This window comes from Myotis lucifugus, unplaced genomic scaffold, assembly GCF_000147115.1.
Source record: "Myotis lucifugus unplaced genomic scaffold, Myoluc2.0 scaffold_57, whole genome shotgun sequence".
In the NCBI taxonomy this organism is placed as follows: Eukaryota; Metazoa; Chordata; class Mammalia; order Chiroptera; family Vespertilionidae; genus Myotis; species Myotis lucifugus.
Window position 1 is genome coordinate 1,926,955 of NW_005871105.1, and position 20,219 is coordinate 1,947,173.

At 37.7% G+C, this 20,219-nt stretch overlaps 1 protein-coding gene across 3 annotated transcripts in view; it reads left to right on the forward strand.

Moving 5' to 3' along the window:
- LOC102423378 (nephrocan) overlaps window positions 1–19,904 on the forward strand; it is a 21,218-nt gene extending 1,314 nt beyond the window's left edge. For 2 of the 3 annotated variants that reach the window (XM_023754175.1, XM_023754176.1), the window contains exons 2-4: window positions 7,333–7,480; window positions 15,665–16,566; window positions 18,864–19,904. In XM_023754175.1, the coding sequence (XP_023609943.1) occupies window positions 15,683–16,566; window positions 18,864–19,311 (1,332 nt within the window). In that variant the 5' untranslated portion in view covers window positions 7,333–7,480; window positions 15,665–15,682 and the 3' untranslated portion in view covers window positions 19,312–19,904. Of the gene's footprint in view, window positions 1–7,242; window positions 7,481–15,664; window positions 16,567–18,863 lie in introns of those variants that run through there. The other variant, XM_006089201.3, reaches the window with a different exon arrangement.
- The last annotated feature ends 315 nt before the right edge of the window (window positions 19,905–20,219 follow it).

A 20,219-nucleotide genomic window follows, 5' to 3' on the forward strand; every position in this document is an offset into this window, starting at 1 on the left:
CCCAGGTTCGATTCTGGCCAAGGGCACATGCTTGGGTTGCAGGCTCGATCCCCAGTTGGGGGTGTGCAGGAGGCAGCCGATCAATGGTTCTCTCTCATCATTGATGTTTCTATCTCTCTCTCCTTCTCCCTTCCTCTCTGAAATCAATAAAGAAATATTTTTTTAAAAAAAGAGAGTAGAAGATCATAGCTTTAGTCTACGCTCCGGGTCCTGCATGGCAGACTGGTTAGCATTGGTCAAGCAAGTCCTTTGGCTTCGGCAAACTTTAAGCAAAACTAACCATGAGATCCTTGCCTTGAGCCTTCATACCGTTTAATACACAGAGATAATATGAAACTAAAATTTGCATCTTTCTCCATGCAAAGTTCCTCCAAATGAACTTTAGTGTCATCTCTAGTATTTGCAAGAACATCAGTACTACAGCTACCAATTTCCCAGCCACTTTCTCTATACATAATATGCCTCGCAGTGCATTTTCAGGAATTTGGGGTAAATAATTAAAAACTGGGGGGACAGATACCTAGAATCACAATAATAATAGCTTTCAATTATGGAGTGCATCCTATGTGTTAAGCATGTGCTGTTTGCTTTACTTCTTTGACCCGCACAAAGTCCTATGAGGTAGCTATTACCACTTTTTTGTAGGTGAGTTACAAAGGGTTTAAGTATCTGGGTAAGGTCATACACCTAAAAATGGACTGAGATGAGATTTAGATCTAGGTTTCTTTTTCTCCAGTCTTAGTGGTTAGACACCTCTTCCAGGAAGCATGAGGAAAATTTCTTCTTATATAAGTGAACAATAGAATAAATTGGTAACCAGTCAAAAAGCTTTTTCAAAAACATAATTTTCCCATTATGCCGTATGCAAATCCATTAATAAATATTACCAAAAAGTAATTGTAATGATCATTTCTATTATTTATCACTCTCTTTGGTTATATGGACTACACTTAAAAATAAATTTCATTTCTTTAGAAAAATATTCAACTTCCTGTTATATTGTGGGTATGACTGAAATACATTTTTAGTGTTTATATGTTTCCATTGTTCTGACTTTTGATGAATACCCCCATTTTCAGGATTGTAGAACCCAGCCCTCTTTCTGTTTATAATCTTTAACAAGTCACACCCTCTGTGTCTCAAAATACTCATCTCATATTGTCCCTTCTCGTTACCATGCAATGTAGCAGCTACCACATCTATATGTGCTTGCCATCTGAGTGTTGTGTGGCTATTTCAAATACTCCTAGGTGCCCTCTATGTAGACATTATCTTTTGCCCACCTTGATTGGGGTTTTGCATTTCTGCAAGTCACAATCTAACATGAAAGTGAAAAGCAGGGTTTTATGTTCAAGTGCTGCCATCTGTTGGCAGTGTGCTCTATCTACATTTATTGCTTTATCTTGACCTACTCTGGAATTTGGAATGGTGTGTAATCTCAATACTTACGGGATTTATTTTCCAAGAGATAATAAAATCTTGATATTTATACTTGAAATTGCCTTGGAGAAACTTCCAATAACTGTTTCATGAATCATGCATACGTGATTAAACATTTCTAATATTACTTAAATGTGACAGTCTTTTCTTAGGAACTTATAGAATTTTACCAGAAGAATAAATAGGGTGGGGACTGAGGAAAATGGGGAAGAGGGGAGATGGTAAAGATTTCTTTGGTAGGTACTGGTAATTAGCTGTAAAGTTAGAGCTCAAATATTTATTAGAGCAACATTAATTGCAAAGGTACTATAGTAAAGGGACATAGAAGATCTACCTTGAACTGGAGAGGGAGACTACCTTTTATTGAACTCTCCTCTGTGGCAGCCCTATACTAAGCTTCACATGTATCATTTACTCTCCAATATCCCTACCAGGAAAAGGAAAGATAATTAAGTGCTGTTGGTTGCAGTAAACAATTCTTATGATGAATAGAGAAAGCCAAGGAAAACTCACTACCATTTTATTTGAGCTTTGTGGGAAAAGTTCTGGACTATATCATATTCATATATCTTATTTATGTTATATTTATTCATTTAGTAGCAATTTGAAATTTTTTGATAGACATACTAACAAAGTAAATTTAGGCATTCCAAAGTGATTTATTATCCTGATCATTTATTTTTTTAAAATATTTTTATTGATTTCAGAGAGAAGTGGAGAGGGAGAAAGAGACAGAAACATCAATGATGAGAGAGAATCATTGATCGGCTGCCGTCTGCACACCCCACACTGGGGATTGAGCCAGCAATCCAGGCATGTACCCTTGACCAGAATTGAACCTGGGGCCTTTCAGTCCACTGAGCCAAACCAGCTAGGGCCTGACCATCTCTTTTATATACATTTACAGAACAAGTGTTTGCTCTCTTGGTCCTAAAATTTTAGAATTTTGATGCAGTGATTTAGGATTAGCTCAGACACCTTTTCCAGGAAGCATTCCTTTTTTTCTCCTCACACGAAGCTATGGACTCCATCCCCATTCAGTTTCCTGCAAACACCTGCTGTAGCATTTATCATATATTTCCTTGGAGCCCCTTAGACTGTGAGATCCTTAGCAGCAATAACTGTATCTCATTTATCTTTGAATCCCAGGTCCTAACACAGGACCTGGAATATAGTAGGAATGCTGAAAATATTGATCAGTTGAATAATTAGGATAGTACAACATTCTACTAAGGAACTTCTAAAAGTAGTCACTTTTCAAGACATACTTTGATACCAGCTGGAGAGCACAGATAAACATATATTTATATTGGTTCTGGGTTTAGGAATATCTATAAAGTACATGTTAAATATCCAAAATATACATATTTCTTTTTTTAAATTGTTTTATTGCTTAAAGTATTACAAAGAGTATTACATATGTCTCCTTTTTTTTTTGCCTGCCCTTGTACATATTTCTTTAAAAGCCAAGAAATATTTTTCCCCAACCTAAAAAGAAAAGTTCATTTAACAACTGTCTGGTTGACTTGACTAATAAATCCATTATAATTTAGGATTTGAGAATTATTTTACCTATTTTATAGTTAAAATATATGAGGTAGTACCTTTTACATGGTGTACCCAAACCTAAAAACATAACAAAAAAATTTAATCTCTGTTACTATATTTTTGAGAAGTCTGACCATAACCCTCAAAGACTGACCATAACCACTTTTCCACTGTTACCAGATCTACATTCTTCATGTACCCTTTCCCACAGCTCCAGGTTGGTTCAACATTATCTAAAGTCACCCTGTATCAACAATGGTATCAGAGTTTACTAATATTGATTCTTCTTCTTTTATCCACTGTCAAGTCACTGCTTGTTTCTCAGATTGTCAGACTTTACAGATCAAACATAGACTCCCCACATCAGCCTCCGTCATTTATATTCTAAATTAGTTCTATAAGGGGCCCCAAACAATTGCATTCTGACCATGTTTAACATTTATCTTTGCATTTATATAAAAAAGTAAAGAATACTTCAAATTATCTCATTAGAAATTTCATAGTCTTCTAAATGAACAAGTCAGAAGTATAATGGATGATTACGCAAAAAGCTGTGACATGGAAATAGAATTTGTTTGGTCCCCAGTTGATTGTAACTAATAACCCAAGCTGATACCACTATCATTTATTGAGACCCTTTTTTTGCCCGTAGATTTGACATGCCTTAGTGCATTTCATCTCTTCCTTTCTGTAAAATGGGAAGTATTTTCCCCATCTTTTAACTTCATTGTATAGACTAAAAAATTGAGGTATAAAGAGGGTAAGTAGTAGAAAATTTTATTTTTTGTTTTACTTTCAACTTATGCTCTTTTGCAACATTCTCTAGGAGCAAACAAATTTAAAAAATCATATTCACAATTAGTTTATTCTTTAACATTTATCTCAGAAAGAGGTTTTCATCACTTACAGTCTTCTGTTTATCTCTTGATTGATCAGTTTTATAATAAGGATCACAAGTCAATGCTTCCATACACAAGTCAGGGAGAATGCGAGTTAGTTTCTTCTCTGGAATTCATTTTCTTCCTTATAATAGAAACTTGCCCTTTGCTTTTAATAACACAGAAAGGCCAATATCCATTGCATGGAGGCACACATTTGTGTTTTTTGCAGGGTTTTTTTTAATAATGGTGCTGTTGACATTGGACTGCATAATTCTTTGTTGTGGGGCTGCCCTATGCGTTGTAGGGTATTGAGTAGCATCCCTGGGTGTTACCCCCTAGATGCCAGTAGCACTATCTCCCCAACCACCCCCAACCATTTATTGTCATAAAAAATGCCTCCAGACATTGCCAAATTGCCTCTGGCTGAAAACTACTGGGTTATAGGAATAAAGAGAAGAAAGCAAATCAGGGAGAATCCTGGCTTGAGAATATGAACAAAGACATAAGTCTAATTCAACCCAAATTCAAATGCAGAGCATATTTTTTGAGATTGCAGTCTCTCTTGTGCTGAAAGACTAAACCTAGATTCTGGGCTGTATTTTGAGCAGAGTTTCTGGGTGAGTCACTGAGCTTCCCTACCTGAGAAAGGCACCCAGGGTCCTTTACTCAGTTTCTCCTGATCCAAAGAAGCCAGGTAATAATGATCTGATAAGGTCTTGTTAAGTCTTTTTTAGAGAAAAGAACAGTATGCCTAACACTCAGCCTTAGGGATCCATAAGTTCAAGAGCTAAAAACCCAAGCTAAAGGTAAGGAACTTTATACTCATGACCCTTTAGTAAACATGTGAAAACTCCAAAAGTCAGCAGAAAGTAAACTAGAAGCTGAGCAGTGGTGGCAGTTTTTGTGGCTGCTTCCTAGCACAACAAACTCCAGAGCAGGTACAACGAAGCATGTGTGTCCTTTAAACATTCAGGTTCTACTTTTGTATTATACTTTCCCTGCAGTTTATAGTATCAACAAGACTTTGCCTGCTACCTGACAAGAAAAAGTTGACTTCTCAGCTGAATCCTAAATAAACAGGCGGGGGGAACAGATGGTCTTTTCTTTTTCAAGACATTCTCAAACTTTTTATGATCAAAGTTATTTATACTTATAATGGTAAAATCAGGAAATAACCTAAAAATCAAACACTTAAAAAGCAGTTAATCAAATTTAGACAATACTCTTGATGGACTGTTAAACATTTAAAGTTATATTTATGGAGGTTATGAAATAATATGGAAAAATATGATAGTGAAAATTGCAGAATATAAAGTCTCATCTGTTTACAACCTGATAAAACTATTCATAGTGTAAAATAGTGGTATATTACAGATAATGGCAAAATTACAGGAAAGCTATATAAATACCACGTAAAAGAAGGAAAAATATATGTTGTATACAGTGTAATTTCAAGGCTTAATCAAAGAAGAGAGAATCCTGTGGCCACCATCAGAGGTTTGAAAATGGAACTCATTGCTACACTGCATAACAAAATTATTAGTTGTTGTTGATGGCAGATGAGAGGTTAGGATTTTGCAGGCATTTTGTTTCAAATAACTAAATATGAATTTACTTTTTTAGCAACACAGGAATAAAAGTGTTCAATAAGTATTTCTCTTTGCTGTTTCAAAACCTGAGCAGAGAAAAGAGACTGGGAAGATGTTTGATTTGGATTTTTCCCCCACTTCCTTGTCTTTTTTCCAAATTTCTTTTAATTGAGCATTACTTTGCTCTTTGAAAAATCTAAAAATTAAAAAGATAATTCTATTATTAGGCAAGAGAAATAAGTCATAAAGTTTGTTGAAAAGCAGAATATTGACAGAAAAGAAATCTTATCACTCCTTATCTCTGATAGTGAAAGAAAACAGGAAAGCCAATATGGGGTGGGGGGGGGGGGGGGGGGAGGAGAGAAGTCTGTTGGGAAAAACACACAGAGATCCTTACTCTGGAAACAGAATAAACTGATTATTAGATCAAAGTAACGTTTAGCTTCAAAATGAAACTGTAACAAAGAGAGGAAGGGTTGAAGAGGAGGTCAGAGAAGCTTTTCAATTAGAAGGAATGTCTTTAGAGCAGCGGTTCTCAACCTGTGGGTCGCGACCCCTTTGGGGGTCAAACGACCCTTTCACAGGGGTCGCCTAAGACCATCAGAAAACACATATATAATTACATATTGTTTTTGTGATTAATCACTATGCTTTAATTATGTTCAATTTGTAACAATGAAATTGGGGGTCACCACAGCATGAGGAACTGTATTAAAGGGTTGCGACATTAGGAAGGTTGAGAACCACTGCTTTGGAGCAAGCTGCTGTGGTCCATCAGCATAGGGAATTTTAGGTCTTCCACTCGGGGGGACAGGCTTCTTGATATTATCTTTTGCTTAAAGTGCTTTTATTTTTTTTTAATTTTAGTTTTACTGTTGACATTATTACAGATGTTCCCCATTTTACTCCCCCTTTGCCCACCTCCACTCAGCCCCTGACCCCCACCATTGCCTGTGTCCATGGGTTATGAATATATATTCTTTTTAATATAGTTTTTTTATTTTTTGTATATGTTTTATTGTTGATAGTATTACAGATGCTTTCAAATCCCATAGCAGGGATGAGCATGGCAAGACAAAAAGCCACAACAAAGGAGTGCCCAGGACTTGTGAAATTTTCCCTCTCCAGTCAGGTTTCACAACCAACAAGTTCCTCTGAAGAAGCGAGAGGCATTTTCTTCTATTATTAAAATTAGATGAAGATAATAGACCCATGTTGATGTTTTTTCATTTGCATCAACAATATTTTTTATTAACAAAGGTGTTTTCCAAGTGGATCAAGTGATGGATGAATTGAACACGTTATCTGCAGCTCTAAACATCTCTCCAGGGTACCTAGCAATAAAATGTTACTGAAACAACAATATTAAATCGAAAACCTGCCTATTTTCCCATACTAGTTAATGTGAGAAGCAAACACCTGTCCTTTGCAGTCCTGCAAAAATGGGTTTAATATAGGGTCACAGAAAACTCAAAGGTTTTACAGCCCCTATAAAACAGCTCTTTGTCTTACCCACTAATTCCCTTGTGTCACATTTAACAAAACAAGGAAACTACAGATAATAGAGGTGTTTGCAGATTAGCCTTCCAAGCCATAAATAACATAGGGTTTTGCTCACCTACAAATATTAAGGCAGCTTATCAATTGTTTAAGCCCTTCCTCTTTGTAATGGTTGCTAACATTTTAACCCAGGCAAATTGAGAATTTTTCTTTCCTGTCTTCTCACATTGACAGAGTACACATTCATAAGATTCTATTATCAGATTTCATGGTATAAAGAGTGAGACATCACCGAAACACTTGCTTGCTACCCCAGAGGCCCTGTTTTGGAAGATGCATCTGCTTTATGCATTCCTTGTCCTGCTCTCTCTCAGCGACGGTTCCGATCCCCACTGTCCTGGAAGATGCAGCTGTGACTCTGTGCAGTCGGTGCAATGCTACAGGCTGACAGAGGTGCCCTCAGGCCTTCCTTCCACCACCAAGAAGCTCTACATCAGCCACAGCAAAATCCAACACCTCCAGGTAACGACCCACTCTGCACTCAGGTGGCTGAGTTTATTTTGCATGGCACAGTGAGGGGCGAGTGTGGAATTGTTCACTTAACTGAAATAATCAGAACTTAAAAGTTAAAACTTAAAGGTTAAAACTTAAAACTCATAATAATCAGGACATAGCAGGTTTGGGTATTTGCACTAGTTACCAGCTTGCTCTGTACTACTGAGATGGGACTGTGCCTCTGGGTATTTCTTTTTAAGGAAGCAGGAAAACCACCACAGCAATAAACAAAACAAAACAAAATAAAAAACACCAGAACCTATAATTAATCATATTTTATTTCAGTTTTTATTCAAACATTTTTCTAATTATGTTGTTGCAAAGTAAAAGTAAAGAAATGGCTCTTTCTTAACAAAAAGTTTGAGAGCATATGGCCACTTTATGTTCTCAGGAATAAGAATAAATGCTTTTGGGGGGAACATAGTTTTGTTTATGCCATAGAAGGCAGATAATACTAAGATCATTATAAGGCTATAAAGATGAACCCAGCATATGAGAATTATTCATACAGACCTCACATCCAACTAAGCATTAGCATTTTGTGAAAACCTCTACAGAAGAAATATGGGTTTGTGTTTTGTCACGTTGCTGCAATTCTGATTCTATTGCTTTTAATTATGACTGTTACTTTCATGCTTATCTATTCAGAAGGCACTGAAAAGAGTGCTATAGATTTGTCTGACTTTTACAACATAAAGGAACTTCTGGTTTTGGCCTTTAATGTTTGAAGGGAATCAAGAGACTAGGGTTCTCTCCCTACTTGGCTCACCACCAAGAGAAACAATCATCGTAGGCAAGCAGTTATAAGAAACCTCTGGACCTCACCTTTTTGCCTTTATGAAGTGAGCATGCTAGATTAGATGGGTGATCCTAGACCTCTTCTAGATGGAAAATTCTATGGCTCTCCTATGATCCTTTACTGATCACTGCTTCTACCACATCCACCCAAATCCTAAGATGAGGAAATGCCTCTCTGTGATTCAGGTGCAGAGTCAGCAGATGAACGTACTTTCTCTTCAAATAGAAGCCCCCCTCCTTTCATTTGGGTAAGAAGTTTTAATGTAGGTGCACATAAACACAGGGTTTAAAATATGCTGCATGGTGTTTATCCTGAGCCTTAGTAAGCACAATTGCCTTTTCTCTTCCTAACCCAGTAGTGCCTGATGCCCAAGAGCACGTCTGACCTGGTCAGGTCTAAGCATTCAAGCAAGACACCTAGTTAAGGGGCAGGTTGCTTAAATATTTGTTCTGAGAACCTGAGATGCTGAGAGCTAGAGGGTCAGCTAAGCCTGGTAATGACCCTGCACTGCTGCTTTGCAGCCAATAAGATGAAATTATACCTCTCGTCAAATTAAATTATTGAATCAATCCATTTGTCATTGGTTTAGGCTCATTGAAGAGCAATATTGACACTTCCCTGACTTAAGCCCACTTAACTGTCTCTTGGAAGGACAGTTCCCAGCAGAAAGGTTGATGAAACACAGAAATGTTTTGTCAAGGAAATAAAAAGCTCTGAACAATAATATTTCTCTTTATTCTTGTAAAAATAGTTAGGCTTTAAATAACCATATTTCACCTGTATTTGGTGAATACAATGTCTATTCAGATTTTTTGGTTTGAATTATAGAACAGGACGCCTATATTCAAAGAAAAAAATACCCTGAAATGGATCTTCAGACTCATTGCAATAGAAATTATATATACATATGTACATATATAAATATAAGCATATATATCACACATTTATAAGCATGTATACATAAATATATACATATTATATATTTATCACTAGTGTATATATATCACTAGTTAAAATATTTCTATTATTTGTTTATATAATTCAATTGTGTTTGAGACACAGCTTGTGCCTTCAAGAAAAGAGGGATTTTACTTATCCATTTATCTGTAAAAATTCCCACTTCTGTGAAGCTGCCTGCCATCCGGCTATAGAACTCTTTATTTATTCTTCTGTCTGCCTTACACTGTGCCCTGGTCCTTACCCTCCTGGCTCTAGTCTTGTTCTCCATCCTAAACTCTGAATTTCTTGGGTGCCTCCAGTGTCCAATAGCCTAGTCTCACACTTCCTAGAACTCATAAAAAAGTATCTATCTCCATTTCCACTTGACCATAACACTCTACTGTCTTAGTTAGATCATAATCCTCTTTACCCATGTAACTTCTCCACTCAATAAACTTGAGTTCCCATACACACTGTCTCTCTGCTCCTCATCACCTTTCCTTTCAGTCACACTCTGCACTTATCTTTCCACCTCATGGAGACTTCTAGCGCTAGATCTACCCAGTTCTCCCAGATAATCCGTTTGTTTCCTATTTTCTTTTTCTACCCCTTCCCTTTTTGTATCCCACAATGACTTATCCAGCAAAACCTCAATTTAAAATTAGGGTGATAATTTTCCTTTGTTTCTCCTGTACCTGAACATCTGGGTGCTGCTGGAGAAGATCACACAACATCTTTACACATATCTGTGAGTGTGTGTGTGTGTGTGTGTGTGTGTGTGTGTGTGTGTAGTTAGGAAACACCACACATTTATAGAACCACTACAAATTTAAGGTTTCCAACTTCATCTGGTTCTTCAATGTCACCCATCTATCCTTTCAATTCTTTGTCAGGTCCTACCTATATCCCCTCAGCATTTTCCAAAACTTCAGTACGGTTTTGGATTTCCTTCTCAAGCCCTGCCCTCCTTATTCTCACCAAATGACTGGCTTCCTATTTTATTGACAAATCATGACAAAACAAAGGCCATTTGCCTTGATCTCCCTCCATTCTTACTCACTGTATACTAACGTGTCTCCATCCAATTCTGCACATTCTTTCCTGCAGAGAGATGTCCCTCCTTCTCTTCAAAGCAGCCTCCCTCTCCTGCCCTTGATTCCATCTTTCTCACCTTTCCCCACAGCTTGCTCCATCATTCTCCCCACTCCCGTATCCTCCATTGCTCTTTCTTTACTAGCTCCATCCTAGCCTATAAATATGATCCTTCCATTACAATAAAAATAAAAATATTTTAATTTTATGTCTCCTCTGCGACTATCTGTATTTGCAAAAGTCTGTGAAAGGGTAGTCTGTACTTACTGGATCCAATTTGTCATCTTCTGTTTATTCTTTAATTCACCACTGTCTGGTTTCCACCCCTTCTCATACAGCTAACACTGTCCTCTCTCAGACATTGGCTCATTCTTTTTTCTTGGAATTCTCACATTCTTGTCTACCATGACTCCACACTTTTAAGTCTTCATTATTCTTCCCTGATATTTCTTTTCTGTCATTTTTATAGGTTTTGTTGCCTCTAGTGCTTTTTAATTTTTGGCTTTTCCAGGGAGTCTCAATCTTCAGCCATCCCTTTTCTTACTATGCACAATATCCTTAGGTGACTTCACTTTGTGTGATCATGGCTCCCCAAATTGAGTTTCTATCATAACTTTTCTCCATGTTCAAACTTATGCAGCTGCCTACTATACCTCTACTTAATGTCCCCAAGGTTTATCCATGTTGTACTATATGTCAGAATTTCCTTCCTTTTAAAGGCTGAATAATGTTTCATTATATAAACATTTTGTTTATCCATTCATTGTTTGTTTCCTCTTTTGGGCTATTATGTATAATGCTGCTATGAACATTCATGTACATGTTTTTGTGTGGACAAATGTTTTTATTTCTTCTGCGTATATATCTAGGAATGGAATTTCTGGGTCATATGGTAAATCATTTTACATTTCCACAGCAATGTAAAACAGTTTCAATTTCTCTTGCTAACATTTCTTACCTTTTGTTTTGTTTTGTTTTTTTAGATCATAGCCATCCTAGTGAGTGTCAGGTGGTATCTCTTTATGGTTTGACCTTCATAAGATTGATGATGTTGAGCATCTTTTCAGGTGCTTATTGGCCATTGTAAATCTTCTTTTGAGAAGTACCTATATGAATCCTTTGCTCATTTTTTGAAAATTTCCTGTTCATATTTCCTTGTTGTTTTTTTCTTTACTGATTAAGGTATTGCATATGTGTCCTTACCCCCCTCCCAACCCCCCCACCCCCCCTTTGCTCATTTTTAATTGAATTATTTGCCTTTTTATTATTTAGTCGTAAGAGTTTTTTTATATGGTAAATACAAACTTTCCATCAGATATATTATTTGTGAAAATGTTATCATATTCTGTGGATTGTCTTTTCATTTTCTTGATGGGTGTCCTTTGAAGCACAGAAGTTTCCAATTTTTATTAAGTCCCATTTATCAATTTTTTCTTGTTCACATTTGCTTTTGGTGTCATATCTAGAATAGCTTTTACCATACCCAAGGTGATTAAAATCTATTTTCTTCTAAGAGTTTTATATGTTGAGCTTTCACATTTGGAGGACAAATAGGGATGTCTTTATGATGGCGGGCAATTAAAATAATTGCCTTTACATCTTTTGTGGAAAAAGTTACTTAAAATTCCTCCTGGGTAAGAAATATCTAAACAGGATTTATCACTGAGTGGAGGAATTATGGAAAATTTTTATAATCTCACTACACTTTCCAGAATTTTAAAATTGTTTACAGATAACAAGTGTAGCTTTGAGGATCAGAAAAAAAATCCCCATTGTTTTAGAATTTCTTGCTGGCTTGGTTCACACATGTCTGAGGCGGTCACTGTGAGGGCATGTTAGTTTTGTGTGTACATTAGACCTAGAAAAAAACACAAGAAGGTTGTGGGGCCTCTAATGCTTGGACAGGGCCAGGCCCAAATTGAAACCAGAAATAAATCCTTTCATGGGGAAGCCTTCAGGAGGTGCCCTTCTCCTCTACTTCATTTTACTTGCCTTGCTTATTTTTTAAAAATGTTTTTATATTTTATTGTAAGTTTTACTTATATATGTATTGGGCTCACTAAACTGTAAACCTACAATGGCAGATATTATACTTAGGTAAGATTCCTGTGCCTAATGGTTAACACCAACCCATACTTGCCTTGTTTTCTAAGCAACATTGAAAAAACTACCAGCAACCCCAGGTTAGCTCTAGGGCAAAAGTACCTCTTTCCATAGCTCTTGAGCACAGCCCTGGTTAGGCCAGGGAGATGGAAAAACAGGTATGGCTGAGTTATCTTTTTCCTTTTGCCAACTCAACTGAAAAGTTGAAAACCAGTGGGTATCTTCTTCACTGTTTCTGCCACCAGAACTCTCTATTCTTGAGCTAAGTGCTGGCTATAGGGGTAAGATTAAAAATGCATTTGTTGGAATAAGATAAACCTGGTTTGAAAGGCCAACTTCCACTTGCTAGTGACATACTTGGGCAGGTTATTTCACCTTCTTGAGAAAAGGGAATTTCCCGCTGAGAAAAGGGAATAGTCATGCTTACATGGGCTTTTTAAAGATAAACATACTTAAGTAATGACAGGTCTTTAATTAATAATAAGAAGTAATCTGCATTGACTCTGACAAAAAGAAAAAGGAAAGGTTTTCTACGCTTAATAAAAGAAAACATCTATCCATTGGATTCAGTTCAGAATACGGACTACATTTACTAGCTAGACCAGTGCATATCCTTACAAAGAGAAATCAAGACAATGGACAAATTGAAGCTCTGACACCACACTGTGTCTCCTCCCCAAATATATTCCCCATTCAGATCCATGTCAGCACTGAGACTTGCTGCATTGTCAGCAATCCTTTAGGGCTTGTGGCCACTGAAATAGAAACGGGAAGTATGAGTAACACCAAGTTCTTTTGGGAGATCAACAGTCCAAGAAGTGAAGATCTGTGTCTAGAGTCATTTCTGACTCTTAATAAAAGAAAAGCCTAGAAAAAGACACTTCAGAATGGAGAATAGATTTAAAAACACTGAGTTTTGGGCAGGTCATTTAATTTTTTATTTTTGGCCTGAAATACTTCATCTTTTAAATGAGAGATTTGTATTAGTTAATCTCTAAGATCTCTGCTTCTCTAAAACGCTATGGTTTCTGTCCAGATCTTGAGTCTTTTCTGAAAACATTAGTTGTCGACCAAATGCAATAGAAAATGTATTAAAAAATGGTGAGCTGAGGAAAAAAGATCTTTGCAGTCCAATAGAGCTTGATGAAATTCTCAGCTCTTTCACTTATTAACTTTCTTTTATGTTGTTGTGTGTTTTGTTTTGTTTTCACTTAATAACTTCTTAGTTTCCTCATTTAAAAGCCAGTGTTGATGATAGTAAGCTTGCAGGGTTATTAAGAGAATTAATATTAACATTAAAAAAGCACTTCACACTTGTAGATATTCACCAAATATAAGAAAAATTTGTGCCCTAGCTGGTTTAGCTCAGTGGATAGAGTGTCGGCCTGCAGACTGAAGGGTCCCAGGTTCGATTCTGGTCAGTTTCAGGCTCCTCCCTGGCCCGGGCCCTGGTCCAGGCTCATGCAGAAGGCAACCAATTGTTGTGTTTCTCTCACATTCATATTTCTCTCTGTCTTTCCCTCTCTCTTCCACTCTCTGTAAAAACCAATGGGAAAATATCCTTGGGTGAGGATTAAAAAAAATTGCTATTACTATTGGGATTAGGACTAATCAATGCAACTGATTAATCAGTAAGAAAATATCAAATATTAGCAGCAATATGTAACTAAAGGCAGCTGCCAAAACTGATAAGATTAAAAACTGTTTATGGAAATTTTAACATGAGATTCTTCTAATAAGAGTATCATATTAAGAGATGTTTGAATATATACTTTACCATAATTCACATCACATGTCCTCCCAGAATTTAGGTGCTTATAATAAACATGGGATGCAAAATTAACCCAATTTAAAGATGGTAATAGTGCATTGGTATTATAAAAGGACTCAACTGCATAATGAAATCAAATATTTAGAAACTGTAGGTAGTAAGACATATAAAATTTGCATTGAAAGTTCCACCTTAATTGAATTCTCAAGCAGGTTGAACATGCTGCAAAATTTATCAGGCTGAAGAAAACCTAAAACGATTCCTCTTTCTACCTAAACATGATCTTACTCAGAGAACTAAATACCGAGGAACCCATCATCCCACAAAAAAAAGGTGGATGTCAAACTAGGAAGTTGGTGGAATTTGTAGAGAGATAGGAGTATTTGAATTTGCAAATCATGGACCAAGTTTATCAGATTTTGGTACTTCCTCAAATCTAGGAGAGGTCGGGGATATATGCATGAATGTACTTCTTACTCTATAGAGATGGAGATACATGTATCCTGTTTGTTTCTTCATGGATCTTGTTTATTGGTGAAGTGCAACTTGGGAGATATAGAGCAGGAGGCTAGTTTCCAAATGATGTGCACTGATCATCGGGGGCAGATGGTCCCACCGGTAGGTTAGCTTGATGTGCACTGATCATCAGGGGGCAGATGCTCCCACTGGTAGGTTAACTTGCTGCTGGGGTTTGGCCCATCTGGACTGGGCGAGAAGGGCCAGACACACCCTGGAGCCCTCCCGCAGTCCCTCCCTGGCCCCAATCGTGCACCAGTGGGGTCCCTCAGCCTGGCCTGCGCCCTCTCGCAATCCGGGATCCCTCGGGGGATATCCGCAGGTCAGGCTGAGGACTCCACAGGTGCATGAATCCATGCACCGGGCCTCTAGTATAATATAGTTGAAAACATTTCTCTGATAGGTCCATCCTGGTGATAGCAGTATTTGGGGCTTTTAAATTTTTTACTTTTAATGCTTTAAAGGTAATTTATAATTTAAAAAATTCAAACAATACAAAATGTAGATAGTGAAAATCTCTTGCAATTTCACACCCTAGAATCAGCAGCTGTTTGGTGAAAGATTTTCAGATTGTTTTATTTTTAGCTATTATAAGATGATGCAACAAAGAACATCGTATCCCATAAATCATTGTGCAATTTATAAGAACTTCCTGCCTAGAAGTAAACTTGCTGGGTCAGAGAACATACAGCAAAAATTGGCCAATATTTCACATCTAACTACAGTGTGTCAAAGTGCATAAAATATTTTTGCTATCTTCCAGTGTTAGCAATCACAAATAAAAAATCAGGATCCTAGCTTTCGACCATCATTAGTATTGAGTGATAGCACATATGGTGTGTTTTTTCCACCACAATAATCTTAGTTTGCTGTTTGTGTCCCCCCTCCCTGCTTCTGCCTTTTTTTTTTTTTTTTTTTTTTTTTTTTTTAGCTATCTAACTTCACCCGAATGTTGGCTCTGGAAGATTTTATTCTTCTGGCCAGTGGAACAGAATCAGTAGAAAATGATACTTTCAAAACTCTGAGTACCTTGAAGACCTTGGAACTCTGGAAAAATAAGCTCAGACGAGTCCCCCGCGCTCTCCCAGCCAACCTTGAAGTGTTAAAACTAAATGACAATTCAATATATGTCCTACACGGATCTGATTTTGAAGGACTGACGAAGTTAAAAACCCTTGAACTTAAAAACAACCTGATCTCTGCCGTCTCTCCCAGCATGCTCTCCTCCCTTGCCAGTTTGCAAAGCTTGATGTTGGATGGCAATACTATCGAGTCTGTAGCTGGACCACTGGCACTTCCCCATCTGAAACATATGAGTATGGAGAATAATAAACTACGTATTATACCAGCTAACCTCTTCACTTCTCTTCAGTCTTTGCAGTTCCTCAGTTTCAGCGGTAACTTTCTGACTAAAATTCCTGTGACTTTGCCCAAATCCTTGCTCTCTTTAAAGATAGAGAGAAACCAGCTCAAAGTGGTGAGGTTTCGAGATATGAAACACTTGGAAAACCTATCCCATCTTTACCTGTCAGAAAACTCACTCTCTTCCATTGAGGGGGCGCAGCTCCTTGCCAATTTAACCACTCTGGAGTTGTCCCAAAACCAGCTCCAAGCGTTGCCCCTCAGACTACCAGCAAGGCTACAAAAGCTTGATATTAGCAATAATCTGATTCAGAGAGTTACAGCGCAAGACTTCCAGGACCTCCGGGACTTGAAACATTTGTTTCTGGACAACAACATTGTCAGCTTATTTGAAGCTGGGGCCCTGCAGCGGTGTTCCCAGCTCTCCAACCTGGCCCTGGAGCAGAACCTGCTGTTGTCTATACCTCTCAGGTAAGTGAGCCTTACCATTCGTGGTCTCCATTATAAAAGTTCTCTAGAGATTAGGGCAATTAGCACAATGTAAAAGCAAGAACACCGGTTAGAGCAAACATAAATGATCGGATCAAGCCTATCCAAACCTTTAGGGGTGGAAGTTTTAAACAAGGGTTTGGAATCTCCAGCCCTCACACTGAATACTGCACTAATTTATCTTGCCTGTTTGTCTGTCTGAGAATGTGAGTCCATTTGTGTTGGTCTTACCTTCTGGTTTTGGTTGTCTCTTTTCTTTCTCTCTCTCTCTCTCTCTCTCTCTCTCTCTCTCTCTCTCACACACACACACACACGCGCGCACACACACACACACACACACAGATACCCTCATACTTTGACAATTTTTCTTTCCAAATATCCCTCCCTCTATACCCAACCCACTGTACCTGTTCCCCCAAACCAGGCATAATCTATAACTAATGTACAAGTTCATATTATTGATCCCATTTATTTAAGTTTTATCCAGCATTTTAAAGTAGATAAATAAAAAAGTAGAAGAATGCAGCACTATTATTTTTTTTATAAAAAGATATCATGATGTATATTATATGGGCCTACCAGTGGATTCTTTTTCCCTTTAGCACTTTATAGAAAAAATCTTTCTTGCCTTGCTTATTATCATTATCAAATTTCTACTAATATACCAGCTCTGGCCTCTATAGAATCCTATGACATTCCATTTACTTATTTTCATTGTTAGTTATAATATTTTTTTCTTACTAATGGCAAAAAGAAAAATTATCTTTGATATGTACAAATGTTAATTTTTTCTTGTTAAAAAAGGGATTTTTTATTATATAGTATGCTATTTGTACCCAAACAATGCATCAAAAAGTGACTTTTCTAATTGAAATCTATTCATATTTAAAAATATATATTGATGTCCAGACCTCACTTCAAACCAATTCGATCAGACACCCAGTGTTAGGGCCCAGACTTCAGTATTTTCAAACAGTTTCCAAATGAATTTAATGCGTAGCGAAGGTTGAGAACCAATGGGCAAGGACAATGGGGCGAGTAACATGAGATGGGAATGGGCTTTTCCTATGAGGTTTAAATTAAGCAACATAACTGTCTGCTCGGTCAAAGAATGTAGCCAGCAATGAGAGCAAAGTTCTTGCAGAGAGTGATTTTTAAATTCCCATCACCACCCCACCAACACTCCCTCCTTTTCTTTGAATTAAAAAGTGGGAATGACTCAGACATTTTCTCTGTAGGATTCCTCCCATAAAGAATTAGAAACACAATAATATCTATCTCTTCTACTTAAATTTAAAAACTTTTATTTATGAACTTTAAGCAATACACCCTTTCTTTTTTATTTGCATGCTCCTTGTTCATATACAAAGTAACACTTTAAAATTTAGATTTCTATAAATGCGCTGTAAACACATGCAACCTACTTATATCACAAACTGTTTTCACAAATCCCTTCTTTTGTCTGACATCTTCCATTTTACATTTCATCAAATGTAATGGTACATGGTTTTGGGTATACATATATTAAAATATCTACCACATTTGCCTCAACATACTAATTGAGGCAGAAAATGATACCTAACATTAATAACTGCTGACTAAGATCATCAATCAATTCATGTACATCTGGTGTTTCTCACAGCAATCCTGTAAAGGGAGGAATATTGTTTTATTTCTATAAATTATTTTTTAATATATTTTTATTGATTTCAGAGAGGAAGGGAGAGAGATATAGAAACATCAATGATGAGAGAGAATCATTGATCGGCTGCCTCCTGCATGCCCCACACTGGGGATCGAGCCCACAGCCTGGGCCTGTGCCCTGACCGGAATCGAACCATGACCTCCTGGCTCATGGGTCAACACTCAACCACTGAGTCATGCTGGCAGGACTACTTCTATAAATGATTGATTCATGGCCCCTTTCAACTAAAATATTGGGAACTTAGTATTTTTCTTATCAATTTATTTATTTATTTTCTTATCAAAGCCCTGAGTGTTGTGAGCCCATTTGATAAGAAAAAATATTAAAGAGTTTTATGACGGGGAACTAGAAAAAACTAGAGGTTTAGAAAATAAGACTTATGAGGAAGGCTTGAAGACCTATAGATAAGACTGCAGTTTACACTTAAAACTACTTTTTAAAAATAAAGTTTGTTTTCTAGCTTCAGAAGGGATGGAACTATAGACAAGGCAGGGGTTGCTCAATCTGAGTTTCTTTGCAGTTGAGGGATAAGGGTCATGACCTTCTCTCGCATCCTGTTCCCATGCTTTCGCAGGCTCCCGGGGACCTTGGCCAGGCTGGACCTAAAAGGCAATGCCATCCAGGATATCGCGGAGAGGGAGCTGAAGGACCTAAAGCAGCTTCAGGTTCTAAACCTCAGGAACAACAAGATCTCTGCCTTGGACCTCAAAGCCCTGGAGGGGCTGCCTCGCCTCAGGCACCTGTACCTGGATGGAAACCCGTGGAATTGCACCTGCAGTCTCCTGAGAGCGAGGGAGGTCCTGAAGGCCAAGGGGACCGACGTGCGGGGAGGACAGTGTGCAGCACCAGCCGAAAGACAAGGGGAGAGCTGGATGTCTTCCAAGAAGATCATGAGGCAGTGCGAGCCACACCTACGTCTGACCGAGAAGAGCAAAGAGACCAAAAAGAAGTCAAAACCGGAAGAGCACCCCAGCTTCAGAATCAACATGGATGATGATTATTATGATTACGAAATCGATTAAGTGTGAACTTAGGTTACAGTTTAGAAAAAGTTTTTGTTTCTTTTTTTTTTTTAAATAGACTTTATTTTTAGGGCAGTTTTAGGTTCACAGTGAAATTGAGAGGAAGGTAGAGAGATCTCCCATACATGCCCTGCCTCCCCCACCAGAGGGGCACATTTCTTAGTCGATGAACCCGCACTGACACATGATCATCACCTCAAGTCCACACTGTACAGTAGGGTTCACGCGTGGTGTTGTATACTCTGTGGGTTTTGACAAGTGCATAATGACATGTATCTATATAGAATCATATAGAGTAGTTTCCCTGCCCCAAGCATTCTCTGTGCTCCAGAAACAGCTTTTCATGTTCAGTCTTGTAAGCAGAAATATACTATACAGTTAGCTATACCAGATTCTTTTTGTCAGTTTTTCTTTTTTGAAGAATGAAATGAGGGTTAAGATAAGAGATGAGGTGGGGGAGGAACGTAGAAAGGAGCAATGATAAGAAGATGTAAGATTCCTTCTATGTGAAAAGTAATTGCTTTGTGTTTTATACTGAAACCTAGACAAATAACAATGCCAAATAAAATTGCCATCTGGCTAACTTCCTGCAAGTACAGTAGTCCATTTTATCAAATTAAAAGTGGTGATATTTTTATATGAAGCTGGTACAGGCATATAGGTATACAGACCTACACTACAGGCTTTTGGTTGCAAGCAATAAAAACGGACTGTGAGCCCGGTCGGTGTAGCTCAGTGGTTGAGTGTCAACCCATGAACCAGAAGTCACTGTTCAATTCCTGGTCAGGGCACCTGCCCGGGTTGCAGACTCAGTTCCCAGTAGGGGGCATGTGGGTGGCGGCCAATCAATGATTCTCATCATTGATGTTTCTATCCCTCTCCTCTCCCTCTCTCTGAAATTAAAAAAA